General features: G+C 33.7%; 2 protein-coding genes across 2 annotated transcripts; both read left to right on the forward strand.

Annotated features, from left to right (window-relative positions):
• Positions 1–619: 619 nt before the first annotated feature.
• LOC106164065 (uncharacterized) lies at positions 620–5,741 on the forward strand. Its single transcript, XM_087014846.1, has 2 exons — positions 620–779; positions 2,317–5,741. The coding sequence occupies exon 2, from the start codon at positions 2,324–2,326 to the stop codon at positions 2,861–2,863; it is 540 nt and encodes a 179-aa protein (XP_086870972.1). The 5' UTR covers positions 620–779; positions 2,317–2,323; the 3' UTR covers positions 2,864–5,741.
• Positions 5,742–5,882: 141 nt separating this feature from the next.
• On the forward strand, positions 5,883–13,470 carry LOC106164042 (ubiquitin-conjugating enzyme E2 N). Its single transcript, XM_013541802.2, has 5 exons — positions 5,883–6,038; positions 7,536–7,637; positions 8,429–8,573; positions 8,895–9,035; positions 11,541–13,470. Exons 1-5 carry the CDS (start codon positions 6,009–6,011, stop codon positions 11,585–11,587), a joined length of 465 nt encoding a protein of 154 aa, XP_013397256.1. The 5' UTR covers positions 5,883–6,008; the 3' UTR covers positions 11,588–13,470.
• The last annotated feature ends 141 nt before the right edge of the window (positions 13,471–13,611 follow it).

Here is a 13,611-nt window from a genome sequence, read left to right on the forward strand (position 1 = left end):
GAAAAGTGGTAACATTTTCATCGATTTTTTAATCAAGGGTTCATTGGTCCGAAGGTTCTATAGTGAACATTCGGACCAATGAACCTTCGGACTATTGAACCTTCGGACTATCGCTCCGGCCCCTTCAGACCAATGAACCCTTGATTAAAAAATCGATGAAAATGTTACCACTTTTCGGACCAATGAACCTTCCGGCCAATGAACCTTTGGACTATTGAACCTTTGGACTATTGCTACGGCCCCGTTTTAAGATCTTGACGCCCCCCTTAAAACATCAATAGCCTATTAAGAAATTATTTATTCTGACTGAAATAATGCAATAATCCACCGAGCAAATAATTTATCTTATTATTTTTTAACACTGTGACCTGAGATTACGCTTGTCTTCTGGCCTTAAATGACACATAACGCTAATCGTTGGCCTGACCTGACTGTTCCCCAGGTTACAGCCAGCTACTTCTCACCACGAAACTTTTTTTGTGCCTGAAAATTTCATTAATCTGTTTATTTGAACAATTCTGAAATAAATGATGATTATAATAAACAATGATCAAAATTATCAAATTATCTCTTTGATCTTATTTATCTGTCCTGGGTGCGGCTATCTTGTATCTCCAGCCGATTCAAATCGATGACGCTTTGATTTCATTTTTATGGACAAGGAAACCGGAACGCAAATCACTACGAAGAGCGCATTTTAATGGTTTTTGAAAGATCTGAGCTAAACCCAACTGAAAATAAGATAGTCTAAATGATTGTTTTGCTGCTGCTTAGTTCATGTAAGTAACTTCATGAATTTTTGGAACGATAGAAAGAGTCGAATTTAAATAGATTGACCTTGTTTCAAGAGCAGCAGAACCAGTTTGTAGGATAACGTGTTGTTTTTCACCTAATTAACTCATTGAATTTCTGTTAGTCTATTTATGTGATTGCATTCGGCTAGAGTCCCCGTGGAGCTAGTGCGACATGACTCATTCCGAACGTCTTGTGTACCTGTTCTTAACCCTCAACTACATAATAGAACTTAATGAAGATGTTTGAAATTTTTAATTAAAGACAAGCCTAACTAAAATTAAATTTGGTGAATACTTTTATTTTTCAAGTTGATTTGATATGTGACCATTGTGTTTTTCTGTTTTTAATGTTTCCGTTTGTATCTCTTTTAAAATTAGCAAGAACTTTGTGTTTGTCTTCGTTATCTGTCCCTGGAATGTGCAGTGCATAAAAGAAAAGGGGCACACTTGTTTCGATTAATAGGCTTCATAGCAGTAAGTACACTGCTGGTAGTACAAATTTATCAATAGAGTCTTTTCCACGGTCACGTGACTTCCGCTAAATTATCCGTGGGAACGCGAGATTTTGCGGGATTTGAAGTTTCAGGGGGAAAGTGTGGAGTGTACACGACGGACGCCATATCGAGGAGTGCTCATTTCAATCTGAATTTTCAAAGTTTCGTAACATGTTAACACCTGATTTTTTTCGAAAACACATTCATGGGAGCAGTTGGAATAGAAATTTAGCAGAAGTGCCTGATGACTTTTCAATGAAAGAACTAAAAACGTACCTCATCGACAGCAAAGATAGGACATTCGGTACTTTTGTAGTATGCCCCCCACCCTGTAACTTCCTGAAACCTTCATTTTTCAAACATTTTTTTACAGTGTCTTTTGCACCTATGTCAAAGCTGTTGAAATAAAATGTTTTTGTAATTACCTGTGGTCTTTTTATTAGTTTTAATCACGTTTAATCCACCCCATCGAAATACAATGTGAAAATTTACAATGTAACCGCAGCTTGCTGCGTTTTCGTTGGCTAACTCTACCTTATTTTATGTGAACATAGAATTGATACATTGTATACTTGGATTTGCTCTGTGAAATTATTATGAGCTACTTGTTCACATAAAATTACCTTAGGGTTAGCCAACGAAAATGCAGCAAGTTATTGACTGCGGGTGTAAATTGAAGATTCTAACTTTATATTTCAATGGGCTGGATTAAACGTGATTAACACTAATAAAAAATCCACAGGTAATTACAAAAGCATTTTATTTCAACAGCTTTGACATGGATAAACAATAAAATGTAAAAAACTGTTTGAAAAGTGAAAGTTACAGAAAGTTACAGGGTGAGGGGGGGGTGTATACTACAAAAGTACCGAAGGCCCCTTCTACTCTTTCCCCCTGAGAAACAGTCCCGCACAAAATGGCGCGAACTGCGCATGCTCACGATTTCGTGGAAAAGACTCTATTGTCAGTTTATTTACTTTTTCTTATTGTGTTTATTTCAAGATTCATTGAATTTTTCTTTGTCTCAGTTTCAGAATGACGGACGAAGTGAGTGCAAATGATGTGGGTCTAGTGGTATTTGATACAGAGCCTGGCAGACACCCCTATGATGACCAGCATGATATCAGCTCCACAACCAGCAGTACACGTTCTGTCCGCATCAACAACAGCCCTGTGTACCACGAATCTGACAGAAGCTCTGTCATGTCAGAAGAAAAAGTTGTGATGTCAAGAGATAATGGGACTAGGGTCATCATCACACGAGATCACCCAACGTTTCACCACCCAACGTATCACCTCACAGAGAAAAAACTAGAGATAATTGTGATTTTCTCCTATGTGGCTGTCGTTATCTTTTTCCCAACAGGTATCCCTGCTGTGCTGAATGCAAAGCGGGCTGATAAACAATTTTATAGCAAAGGGGTGGAGAGAGGGGACATGGATTTAGCCAGGAAGTATGCTCAGCGGAGTCAAAATCTTATTATCGCATCAGTTGTGCTTGCCTTGTTGATTGTTTGTCTCGTCCTGGCAGTCATGTTTTCAGGGGGTTCTGTTTCTCAAGGAATACATCTTTAAAATATGGTGAAATATATTTATTTTGATTCAAGAAACTTGTATTTTGTATGCTGTGGGAAGGATTGTCTAGATGTTTTTATGCATGTTATAAAAATAAGATTAAAGGGATAATAACTCTTTGTATGAAATCTATATTTCACAATAAAAACTTTGTGAACAACTCATAGAAATATAATATATTCTGTTTTACCACAAAAACTGCAGTTATAGCTATTATTCAGATATCTGAGCTTGTCTTCAGACCACGTGACCTCCATTGATGGCTATACTCTGTTATAATCTCTTAAGTGATTTTAACAAAAAAACAAGCTTTTTAGAAAAAAAACAGGGACTAACTTTGAATGTAAAAATAGATTCATTAACCATTGGTAAGTATGGGAAAATTGTTGTTTACTCCAGGAAAATTCAAATTTTGGCCAAAAGGAAGAGTTATTATCCCTTTAACTAAGATTGACAAATATAAGGCATTGGTAGTAAAAATGTATCTTGGTTATACTGACATGGATAGTTTGCTATTGTAGTTAGAGCATGTAATAGATCTGATAAAAATGGTGCTGCTTTCATTTTTTGTTAGTGAAATACTTTAGCAAGTATCAACTTGTGTTTAGTTTTCATTTATTCTTTTTTCTTGTATGGAAAATTTTTTATGTTTTTTATTTCTATCTGTCTTTAAATATGTTTTATTATCAGACTTGTACGTGGTGCATGTTTTAAAGCCAGTATCAACAGAAGACATTGTATCCATATCTCATGTGAATATATTTGCTAAAAATCAATAAAAATAGATTTGATAAAAATAAATAAATAAATAAATAAATAAGATAAAAATCCAGTCTATGCAAACATGTAATCTGTGATAATTAGTAACCTATAGGCATTTAAAAAGAGGAATATTTTTCATTCACAACATTTTCTTTGTGAAACACATCCAAGGTAGTTGAAATAGCAGTGAAGTTGCTTTTTTCATGTGCATGCGGGAGTAGGCATTCACATTTTTGTCTACCTGTTTGCAGTACTTTATTCTAGCATGTTAACTTCTATTGTATTGTGCATAATATGCCACTGAATATATGAAATGCATAATGATAAAGAAACTGGTTTCTAAATGGCATGCTGATGTAATAATTGTTGCTCTCTGAAGAATTCTCTTTTCATTCTGTGCAGCTTTTTATATTTATTTATTTATTTACTTATTTTTGCTTAGTGCTGCAGTAGCTAATGTGCAGATAAAGATAAAAAGTCAGTGATTTTGATGCTAAACAGAATACTTTCACAAGGTTTTAACTGTTTTCCTTCTGCATATTTTGGCCTATTATTTTGGGCCTGTAATTATGCCAAACTTATTGAGATCCAAAAAAGTAATCTTAATTCTGCACTTGCTGATGGAGGGCATTAAGTATTTTTTTATACATTGGTTATGGTAATGTGTTAATTGAGGTGTAGTGTTGGTAATACAGATAGTATTAAAAGTAATTCATAAATAAATGTGAAAGTACCGGTGTAGGAAATGTAACTGTCAGACTACTCCATAAATGTTATTATAATTGTTAACTATTTTACCAACCAGATGAGTATGTAATTGAGTGTATTTGTAATGAATATAGAAGATTAAAGAACTTAAAGATGTCAGTTTATTAAAAAAAATGTAAAGTGACAAACGAGCAAACGGACTGAAAACATTACAGTATGTTGATGTTTGCATTGTGGCATTGAACTTTTCCATGTTATACTTGTCCCATTTTCCTATGCATAAATGAATGTGTTCCTGTACATAATTATCAAACAACAAATTATGGTAATCAACATTTTTTCTTTTATTTTACATGATTGAAAATTTTTAACATTATGACATGATTTTGGATGGGGAATCTCATTCTGTGGTCACCTTTATTTTCTTGCTCATGGGTCAGCAATTTGCTCAGGCAATAATGCCAATTATCATTCCAGCTAAACAGCAATATGTCTTTCTCTATGCAATGGCCTATACATACATACCTATACAATTGATTCCAGAAATCATAACCATGGTGCACAGCACAGTATCGAAGCATGCTATATGCCAAAATCCATTTCTTTGGCTTTTTTATTTCCATGCAATATTTAAAGGCATGAAAAAAAGTGGAAAAGGTGAAATTAAAGGAAAATATAGCTAAAATGTTCTTTTCTAATTTTTTTTTTTGGGGGGGGGGGATTTGATTCCTCTTTGTGTAAATGTGAACTACTGAAGCTAGAAGAGAAATAAAATATGAGTGAATGATAAGTATACTTCATTTGTTAAGGTAAATCAGAATTTTGTTGAATTATGTTCAAACATATTTAAATCTTGAATCATGCATTGTTGCTTTTATTTTTGATCATCGTTATGACAGTAGCATGCAGTGGACATGGTTTAGGTTGAGGAGGTTATATCATCTTGCTTGGTTAAATCTAATTTAGGTGAAAGGGTATACCTAAGGCTTCTAATTTTACTAGTGTTTATAATCACTGTCATTATCTCTTGATGTGGCACAGCTGAAATAAAACTTTTTTTTAAAGAGAAGGTTTCAACTTTTTCACCACCAAAATTTTAAAGAATTCCTTGGTGATTTTTCAGTTTCACTGGACCTAAATCTGTACCAACTAGGTTGATTATTTACTTACAATATGAAGAGGAATGAATTTTAGATTTTTATAGGATGAAATATAGTATATAATACTATGCAATATCTCTATGTATGTATGTGATAAAATATTTTTTTACTAACACCATGCAAGGCAGGACTTTCTCTTGGAGATTGACCTCAGGATACACTTAATGAAGATAGCTATGTAGCAATGATATTGTTATATCATTTTTCTTATTATTTGAAGTTGAATTTGAATAAATACTGAAAGTTCCCATTGTAGTGCATTGTTTTTTCTTTTTGATTTTCAAGTATTTCATTTAAAATCTTTTGTTGATAAGAAATATTTGCAGATTAAGTGAAAAATATAAAGGACTGGGCTTTTAGCATAGATTTTAGTGGATTACCCCAACATGTGCGTGTCATATCGGTAGGCAGCATATTCCCATTACCAGTACTACAGAGACGCCATATTGGGTCCAAGAAGAAAGAGAGGCAAAGCTGTCTGAACGACAATATAATCTTGCGGATTGGGTGTTGTTATGGCTGGGTTGCCGCGTCGTATAATAAAGGTAAACCCCAGCTTTTGTGTTTAATCAGATATACACGTCTGTCTAGATTTTGACTAGAAAACGTGCTGATGGAGACTGACCCGAACGGAAGACCGATCAGGAGATACCGACTGACGGACAGATGATTGACAAGCCATTAGAACTTGAGAATTACTAAACTGAAAGATAGATGACAAAGAAATCAGTGAAAGGGGTCCATTAACATTTCCTTAAATATTTTAAGGATCGAAGATCGTTTATTGTTGCCATTGTCTATTGATTTGTCATAGTGAGCTTGGAACTCGGAAGTTTAGTTTTCCGTCTCTCGAGGAAGAATGTAGAAAATCGTACTTTATTCTTCATATTCATATTTTAGTTAAATTACAAAAGTAGCCAACCATTGACATTGCCATTTCAAATATTTTTTTGGAAAAACGCTCCCAATTTTGAACCTTAAAACAGTGATAAAAACAAAGACCGGTAATAAACCTAGAAGGAAAAGATAGGGAATTCCCCCAAACCAGCAATTGACAAAGACAATTTGAAATAAGGCGCACACGTTTTATTTTGAAATAGATCCATTGGAAATCCAGTCATGAACTTTTTAACATGTTATCCTAAGCTGAATAGTGTTTTCTTTATCTTCTTAAGCTTCTTCATGTTTGGACATTGAATAATTTTACGTGTAGTTAGTATGACTCATTGATGTCCCCCCCCCCCTCCCTCACTGTATTTGATGTATGTGGAATGAAGAGTCAGAGCTACTCTTAGCAAGTTTTGAGAAACGTCACACTCAACTTATTGGAGGTTATGTGGTGCTTGATATCTACCTATTGTCCTTTGGGGATTTGTGTTGTTTTATATCTTGCCTGTTTCCTGTAAGAAAAAAGATAAGTCCTCATGACACAGTGTCACATTACAACCTCTCTGAATCTCAACTTAAAGTAAGGAAGTTAATACCCCTGTTCTTAATTGAAGTGAAATTTGATCCAGTGAAAGCAAAATGAAAACAAGGAGACAAACTCTTTGAAACAGGAATGTGATTAAATTGAAAAAAAAAAACAAAAAACGTACAGCTCATTTCAAAAATATTCTTTCTGAACTAGTTGTATTCCTCTTTAAAGATTTTTTTTTACAACAGGAACTCTATGGTTAAAATGCTAAATTTTTTTTTCATAAATTTCTCTTTTTTATTACATCAATAAATAAATGAAAAGAAATGGTTGGCTTCAAGTTTTTTATATAGTGTTATATAGTTAGAACTCCAGTCTAGTGGTATTAACAAACTACTGGAGCAATTTTAAAGTTACTAATACAAAAGTAAGCCAATGTCATGCTTGCACTATGCTTTCTGTTTATGAATGCAATATATGAAAACATTTGAAAACATTTGACAAAACACTGAAATATAAATTGTCTTTAATATCTCAGTGGATGTTATAATAAAAATCCACTTCTGAAAACAAATCATTACACATTCTTAGCTAAATTTTAATTTTTTTCTTTCTTATTTTGAAGGAGACTCAGCGTCTTATGCAAGAACCTGTCCCAGGGATAAAAGCGGAACCAGATGAGGGCAATGCTAGGTATTTCCATGTGGTAGTTGCAGGGCCTGATGGGGTAAGGAGAATGTGTTTGGTGTGACTGTGTTAGGAATGTGTTGGGTGTGACTGTGTTTGGAATGTGTTGGGTGTGACTGTGTGTTCACAGATGGACCTGCTGCTGTTAAAACATTGCATCAGTTACCATAGTTTTAGAAGTTGGGGTTGTAGTAGCCTGGGAAGATCTTATACTCAGTCCCATGTGTGTTATATCCTGACCTCTGTTTGCACATTTATATTTTGACCCCTGAATACTTTCTTATCACAAAATTTATTACCATTTAAGAGTTTTGTCACAAAATTATTAAATTTTGATTTATTTTGATTTACAAACAGAATGTATTACCAAGAATGTTCAACCAAAATAGCCAAAATTGAGAGAAGACCACAAAAGTTAATTTTAAACTATAAATATGATCCAGTTAGAGTTTGCGTGTGTGCTGTCTGCTTGCATTGAATGCAGAGTGTCTGTTTATATCAACTATTATTGCCTTCTGTGATCTTTGTCATTTGAGCATGTATAGCATAAGCTAGAATTTGTATTGCAGAGCTTTTTTTTTTTTTTTTTTTTTTTTTGCATTTCGATTAAATGCCAATTAATGATAAAACAATGTTGAATGAAATTTCTGTGTTATTATTAAACCTTAAGAAGTTTACAGATACGAAAAATGAAACTTTCATATGAGAATAAATCCAATTTAGGGCACATTTTTTAGGGTAGAATTTGGCCATTTTGGTTGAACATTCTTGGTTTTACATTTTTGCTATTAATGAATGTTAACACAATCTCTCTTCTTACCTACCCTCTAGTCTCCATATGAAGGTGGTACTTTCAAACTGGAACTGTTTTTGCCTGAAGAATATCCAATGTCAGCACCCAAAGTACGCTTTATGACAAAGATTTATCATCCTAATATTGATAAGCTCGGCAGAATCTGTCTAGACATATTGAAAGGTAAGGTTTCATCACCAGATGTCACTGTAAGATAAGCCACTTACTTGGCCTTTAGATGTAAAACTTGTGGAAATTGAAAATTAACTAAAATACTGTAGGAAGCAAAAATAAATAAAATTTTCAGCATACAATAGCAAAAATTGGTTATCAAGTTGTTGCATATTATACAAAATGTTGCCACTGGGATTTTCTTATTTTTTCAGTAGTTATATTATTTTTATGGAATGAAGCTCTACAATAATATGTAGTAAATATTTCAGATAGTGAAAATGTTATTTGCATTATTCATTTTCTCATCAAATTTTCTATAATCTTCTTCAGACAAATGGAGTCCTGCTTTGCAGATCCGCACAGTTTTGCTCTCAATTCAAGCTTTATTAAGTGCTCCTAATCCAGATGATCCTCTAGCCAATGATGTAGCAGAACAATGGAAAGTTAATGAAGCAGAAGCTATAGCAACAGGTATGGTAATGACCCATAGGTTCACCGGGTGTTCAGTGAGGTGTTGGTGAACTACACAAGCAGAAGCAGGGCTAGATTTCACATTCAATTTGGCAATTGCTGATGAGTGGTGTCTCTGACTTGTACATGCCGAAAATGGTTCAAACTCATTTATACGTGTTTGTATGCAAATTACAACACTTCCCTATCTTCTTGACATCTACTGTGGTTTAAATGATAGTTTACTTTCATTCATTGCAAACTCTAGCATGGAAGTGAATGGATTGTGATTTTTATGTACAGACACAGATGTGTCTGTACATATAGCCATCATCTGCGTCTGTCGTCGCCGTCGCCGTCGTCGCCGTCGTCGCCGTCGCCGTCGCCGTGCACTTTTACCGATAACACGATAAGTGGAAAACCATTTTACCTTTTGACTTGAAACTTGCAGAACTGATGAATATTCATAATACGCAGGTCAAGTTCGAAAATCAGCATGATCGGGTCACTTTTAGGGAATTTATGCTGTTTTTTCACTTTTTTCAGCATATATGCAGCACCGATAACACGATAAGTGGAAAACCATTTTACCTTTTGACTTGAAACTTACAGAACTGATGAATATTCATAATACGCAGGTCAAGTTCAAAAATCAGCATGATTGGGTTACTTTTAGGGAATTTATGCTGTTTTTTCACTTTTTTCAGCATGTATGCAGCACCGATAACACAATAAGTGGAAAACCATTTTACCTTTTGACTTGAAACTTACAGAACTGATGAATATTCATAATACGCAGGTCAAGTTCGAAAATCAGCATGATCGGGTCACTTTTAGGGAATTTATGCTGTTTTTTCACTTTTTTCAATATAAATGCAACACTGATAACACAATATAAGAAAAACGGATTGGCCAATTGTAATTATACTCACAGGAGTGGTCAATCTTACTAAAACGCAGGTTGAGTTCGAAAATAAGCATAATCGGGCCATTACTTAAGAAGTTATACTGTTTTTTCACATTCCCTCAGATTCAATTATTAGGCATGTTAACAGTCTCATTATTTAACTAATAAGATGCCTAAAAGTGTTTGTTTGATATTTCCTGCATCTTTACAACATTGTTAGTTGATTATGTCAAAAACATGGTAAACTTGTTATCATGTATTGTGTAATAAAGTGTCAAAAATGGAAATAAACTCATATCATTGCAGTTTGTCAGATTCAATCATTCTCTATGTTCAGAATCTCAGAATGGAGGAATTTGGACATTTAACACTGTTCTATTGATACTTTTCCCATCTCATCAATTTTCTTAGTTGGACATATAAAAATGGCAGTAAAATGTTTATTTTGTTTTATGTTAAAAAAGTGTTAAAAATAGAAATAAACCCATTTCAGAAAAGTGCTGTCTTGTTTACATTTTGGCATTATCAAGGCATGACTTTGAAGTTCCATGGGCCTGAAGACCTTTGCTAGTCACATTTTCTGAATATCTGTGATACAAATATTTTATAATTAAAAATTGATGGTCATTAAGCTGTTAAACATTATGTAATATTGCATCAAAATTTGAAGAAACCCCCATTTTGGGCACTGCTTCCATGATGACCATTTAAGGAAAATCATGTCACTTACTGTTTTCAAACTTACAGGATAGAAACATGGGACTAAAATACAGCTTCAGTAGGCAATGCAGTCTGTTTTTTTTTTTTTTTTTTTTTTTTTTTTTGCAGTTAAACAGTTTTTTGTGAAAATTTAATTTTTCACATATTGGCATTTTCAAGGTGTGACTTTAAAGTTCCATGATCTTGAAGACTTTTGCTTGTCACATTTTCTGAATGTCCATGTTACTAATATTTTATTAATAACATTTGATTGTCATTATGCTGTTAAACATTATGTAATGTTGCATCAAAATTTGAAGAAACCCCTATTTTGGGCACTGCTCCTATGCTGACCATTTAAGGGAAATCATGTCACTTACTGTTCTCAAACTTACAGGAAAGAAACATGGGTCTAACATACAGCTTCAATAGGCAACGCAGTCTGTTTGGTAAATTTTTCTGGCAATTTAACAGTTTTTTGTGAAAATTTAATTTTTCACTTATTTGCATCTTTATTTTCTGTTCTTTGTCTGTACATTTGACAGCTTTGCTGCCTTGTTTTCTAGTATGATTTTTTCTATAGTTTTTGGCATCAGGTGTTTTTATTTAGGAGGCTTTATCAAGCAGCTCTTACCCTAGTCTGATAACTACATTCAGCCATTAAATTGGAAAATTCTTTTTGAGTTAAAAATTACTGTGACCAAAGACACCAATCAAATATTATTCCCATAAAAAAAAAGGTTATTTTTTTATTGGAATTGGTTAGGCTATGTGTGTTTATCTGTAAATTAGTGGATCATATAATATGTAAAAAATTTCTTTTGATCATAAATTTCGATGGAATTTTCATAAAAGTAGATCCAAGTGAAAGAAGTGATTACCATTTCAGCTAATATTAAAAAAAAAATTATCGTTTTCAGCCCGTAGTTGGACAAAGTCATATGCAGTCCCAAACAGCAGTAAATGATGCGGAAAGAGAATCAAAAGAAGACCAGCCAGGATGGCAGGAAGACCACGTCTACTTAAACTATGGACAATATAATAATCTGAAGGGAAAAAAAAACAATAAGATTGAAAGCTTGAACCCCATGTTGGCTGGTGTGCTTGTTCTTATTATGACTTTATCGTGGAAGACGGAACACTTCCATGCCATCATGTAGCATCATTTCATTACGTCATTCGAAAATAAAAAAGAGATGTCTGCACATGGGGGGGAGAACATACCAAGAACGATGGGAGGGAGGACTTTCAACTTTGATTTTTACCGCAATGGTCATGACACCTTGCCTGGAAATGAGCGTTTCACAGGGACACATAGATATTCCCAATTGACAGTGATTTGCTGCTTTATGGCAGTGGATAAGAACTGGCTTTTTAAAAAATAATATTAATCGGCGTGTATGGAATATAGGGTCAGCATTCGGAGTGCTGCGCATCAAATTTGATATGAGATCTGCCATACTGTATCTATCCATAAATGTTTTTTCGTCAGATTATGTTATTTTCTCCACTTGTCTCCTCTTTCTCCTTTCATTAAGCACCAAGTGGATTTTTTATTTTTTATTTTATTATTATTATTTTTTTTAAATTCATTTGACTGGTACTGCAGGCCTGTGGTAAGCGGACAGTGGGGAAGATAATTCTTTACATGAAGATTTTTCTCAACGTTCATTGTATTCACTGTGAACTGCTGTTGACAGGTACATCAGATCAAGATTGTGCACTATAATTGTGACAGAACTAACATTTCCCTTAACTCCTTTTTTTTCTGACAAGCTCAGGTTGGTAAGCAGAGTTTTGTTATTTGTTATTGTCAAGTTTTTTCCCCTCTTTATGATGTATTGTGAGATGAATTCTTTTCAATGCATTCTTCTGTTAGCACTTTATTATCAAATAATATATTTTAGCTGTCGCTTCAAAGAAAATGCCATGGAAACTGAGTGTATAACACAACTGTTGAAATTATTTAATGGGTAAGCGATCTCTTATGAAAATGAATGAAAGTCTTGCTTGGAATTTGCCACTTTTCTAATGAAGTTATCTAGTCAAACCAAGCAGTGATTGTTATGAGGTATAAGATTAAGAGATCACAGTGTATCTTCAGGATTAAGTTTTCCTACTCTGTTGGAAGTATTGTGCTTGAAGTAAAATGTTTTCTGTAAGCGACCACATTTTTAAAATCTTTGTTATAAGTATTGTTAGTCTCTAAGATTCCTCATAATATATATGTAGTGTTTATAAAATTAATATAGGTGGAGCCACAGTAGTTGAGTGGCCTGTAAAGGGCATCGCCTGCTGTTGTCTGCTTTTGAGATGTGTGTTCTGTCACTATTATACATTCAACACCAAACTGGATTTTTGGTGGTCATTTTTCTATATAGTTGTATGCACAATGGTTGGAAAAAAGTATTAATTTATTTTCTTTGAATTTTTTCCCAGTTAAACAGTATGAGCTGACACCTTTTTATTGTAGAGTCTTAGAAGTGTACACAAGACCTGTATAAAAAAAGTGTACATATAGGTTGTCTGCTCAAGAACTTAGAACCCCTTTGATTCTAAAAGTTGTTGCCAGGTGACCAGTGGCACTCAGCCATTTGAACCCTTGATAAATAAATTTGGTCATTTTAAGGCATGTTTTAGAAACAAATGGATTTTAATTAAAATACCTATTGGAGCATACCCAATTTAATCAAACTTTGTTGCAGTTAATCTTTGCCTAGATCTCTCCTCCACTACCCCAACTCTCCAAGCATCATTCTTCATTAAGAAGTATTTATTTGTTGGGGAAAGTGCACATTAGTTGTCATTCTACTTCTCTGATAAATAATAATGTTTTGTCTAATGTAAAAATTGTTCGTTTTACTAAGACATATAATACTGCTAAGTATAATGAATGCTTATAAATGCATAGCTTAGGTAGATACGAAAAAAAAAAAAGAAATTTTTGAATTTCAGTAAAATCTTCTGACTATAGAAAAGAGTAGTTCTCTA

Source organism: Lingula anatina, chromosome 6 (assembly GCF_051362555.1).
Source record: "Lingula anatina isolate TDL-2025a chromosome 6, LinAna3.0, whole genome shotgun sequence".
NCBI lineage: Eukaryota > Metazoa > Brachiopoda > Lingulata > Lingulida > Lingulidae > Lingula > Lingula anatina.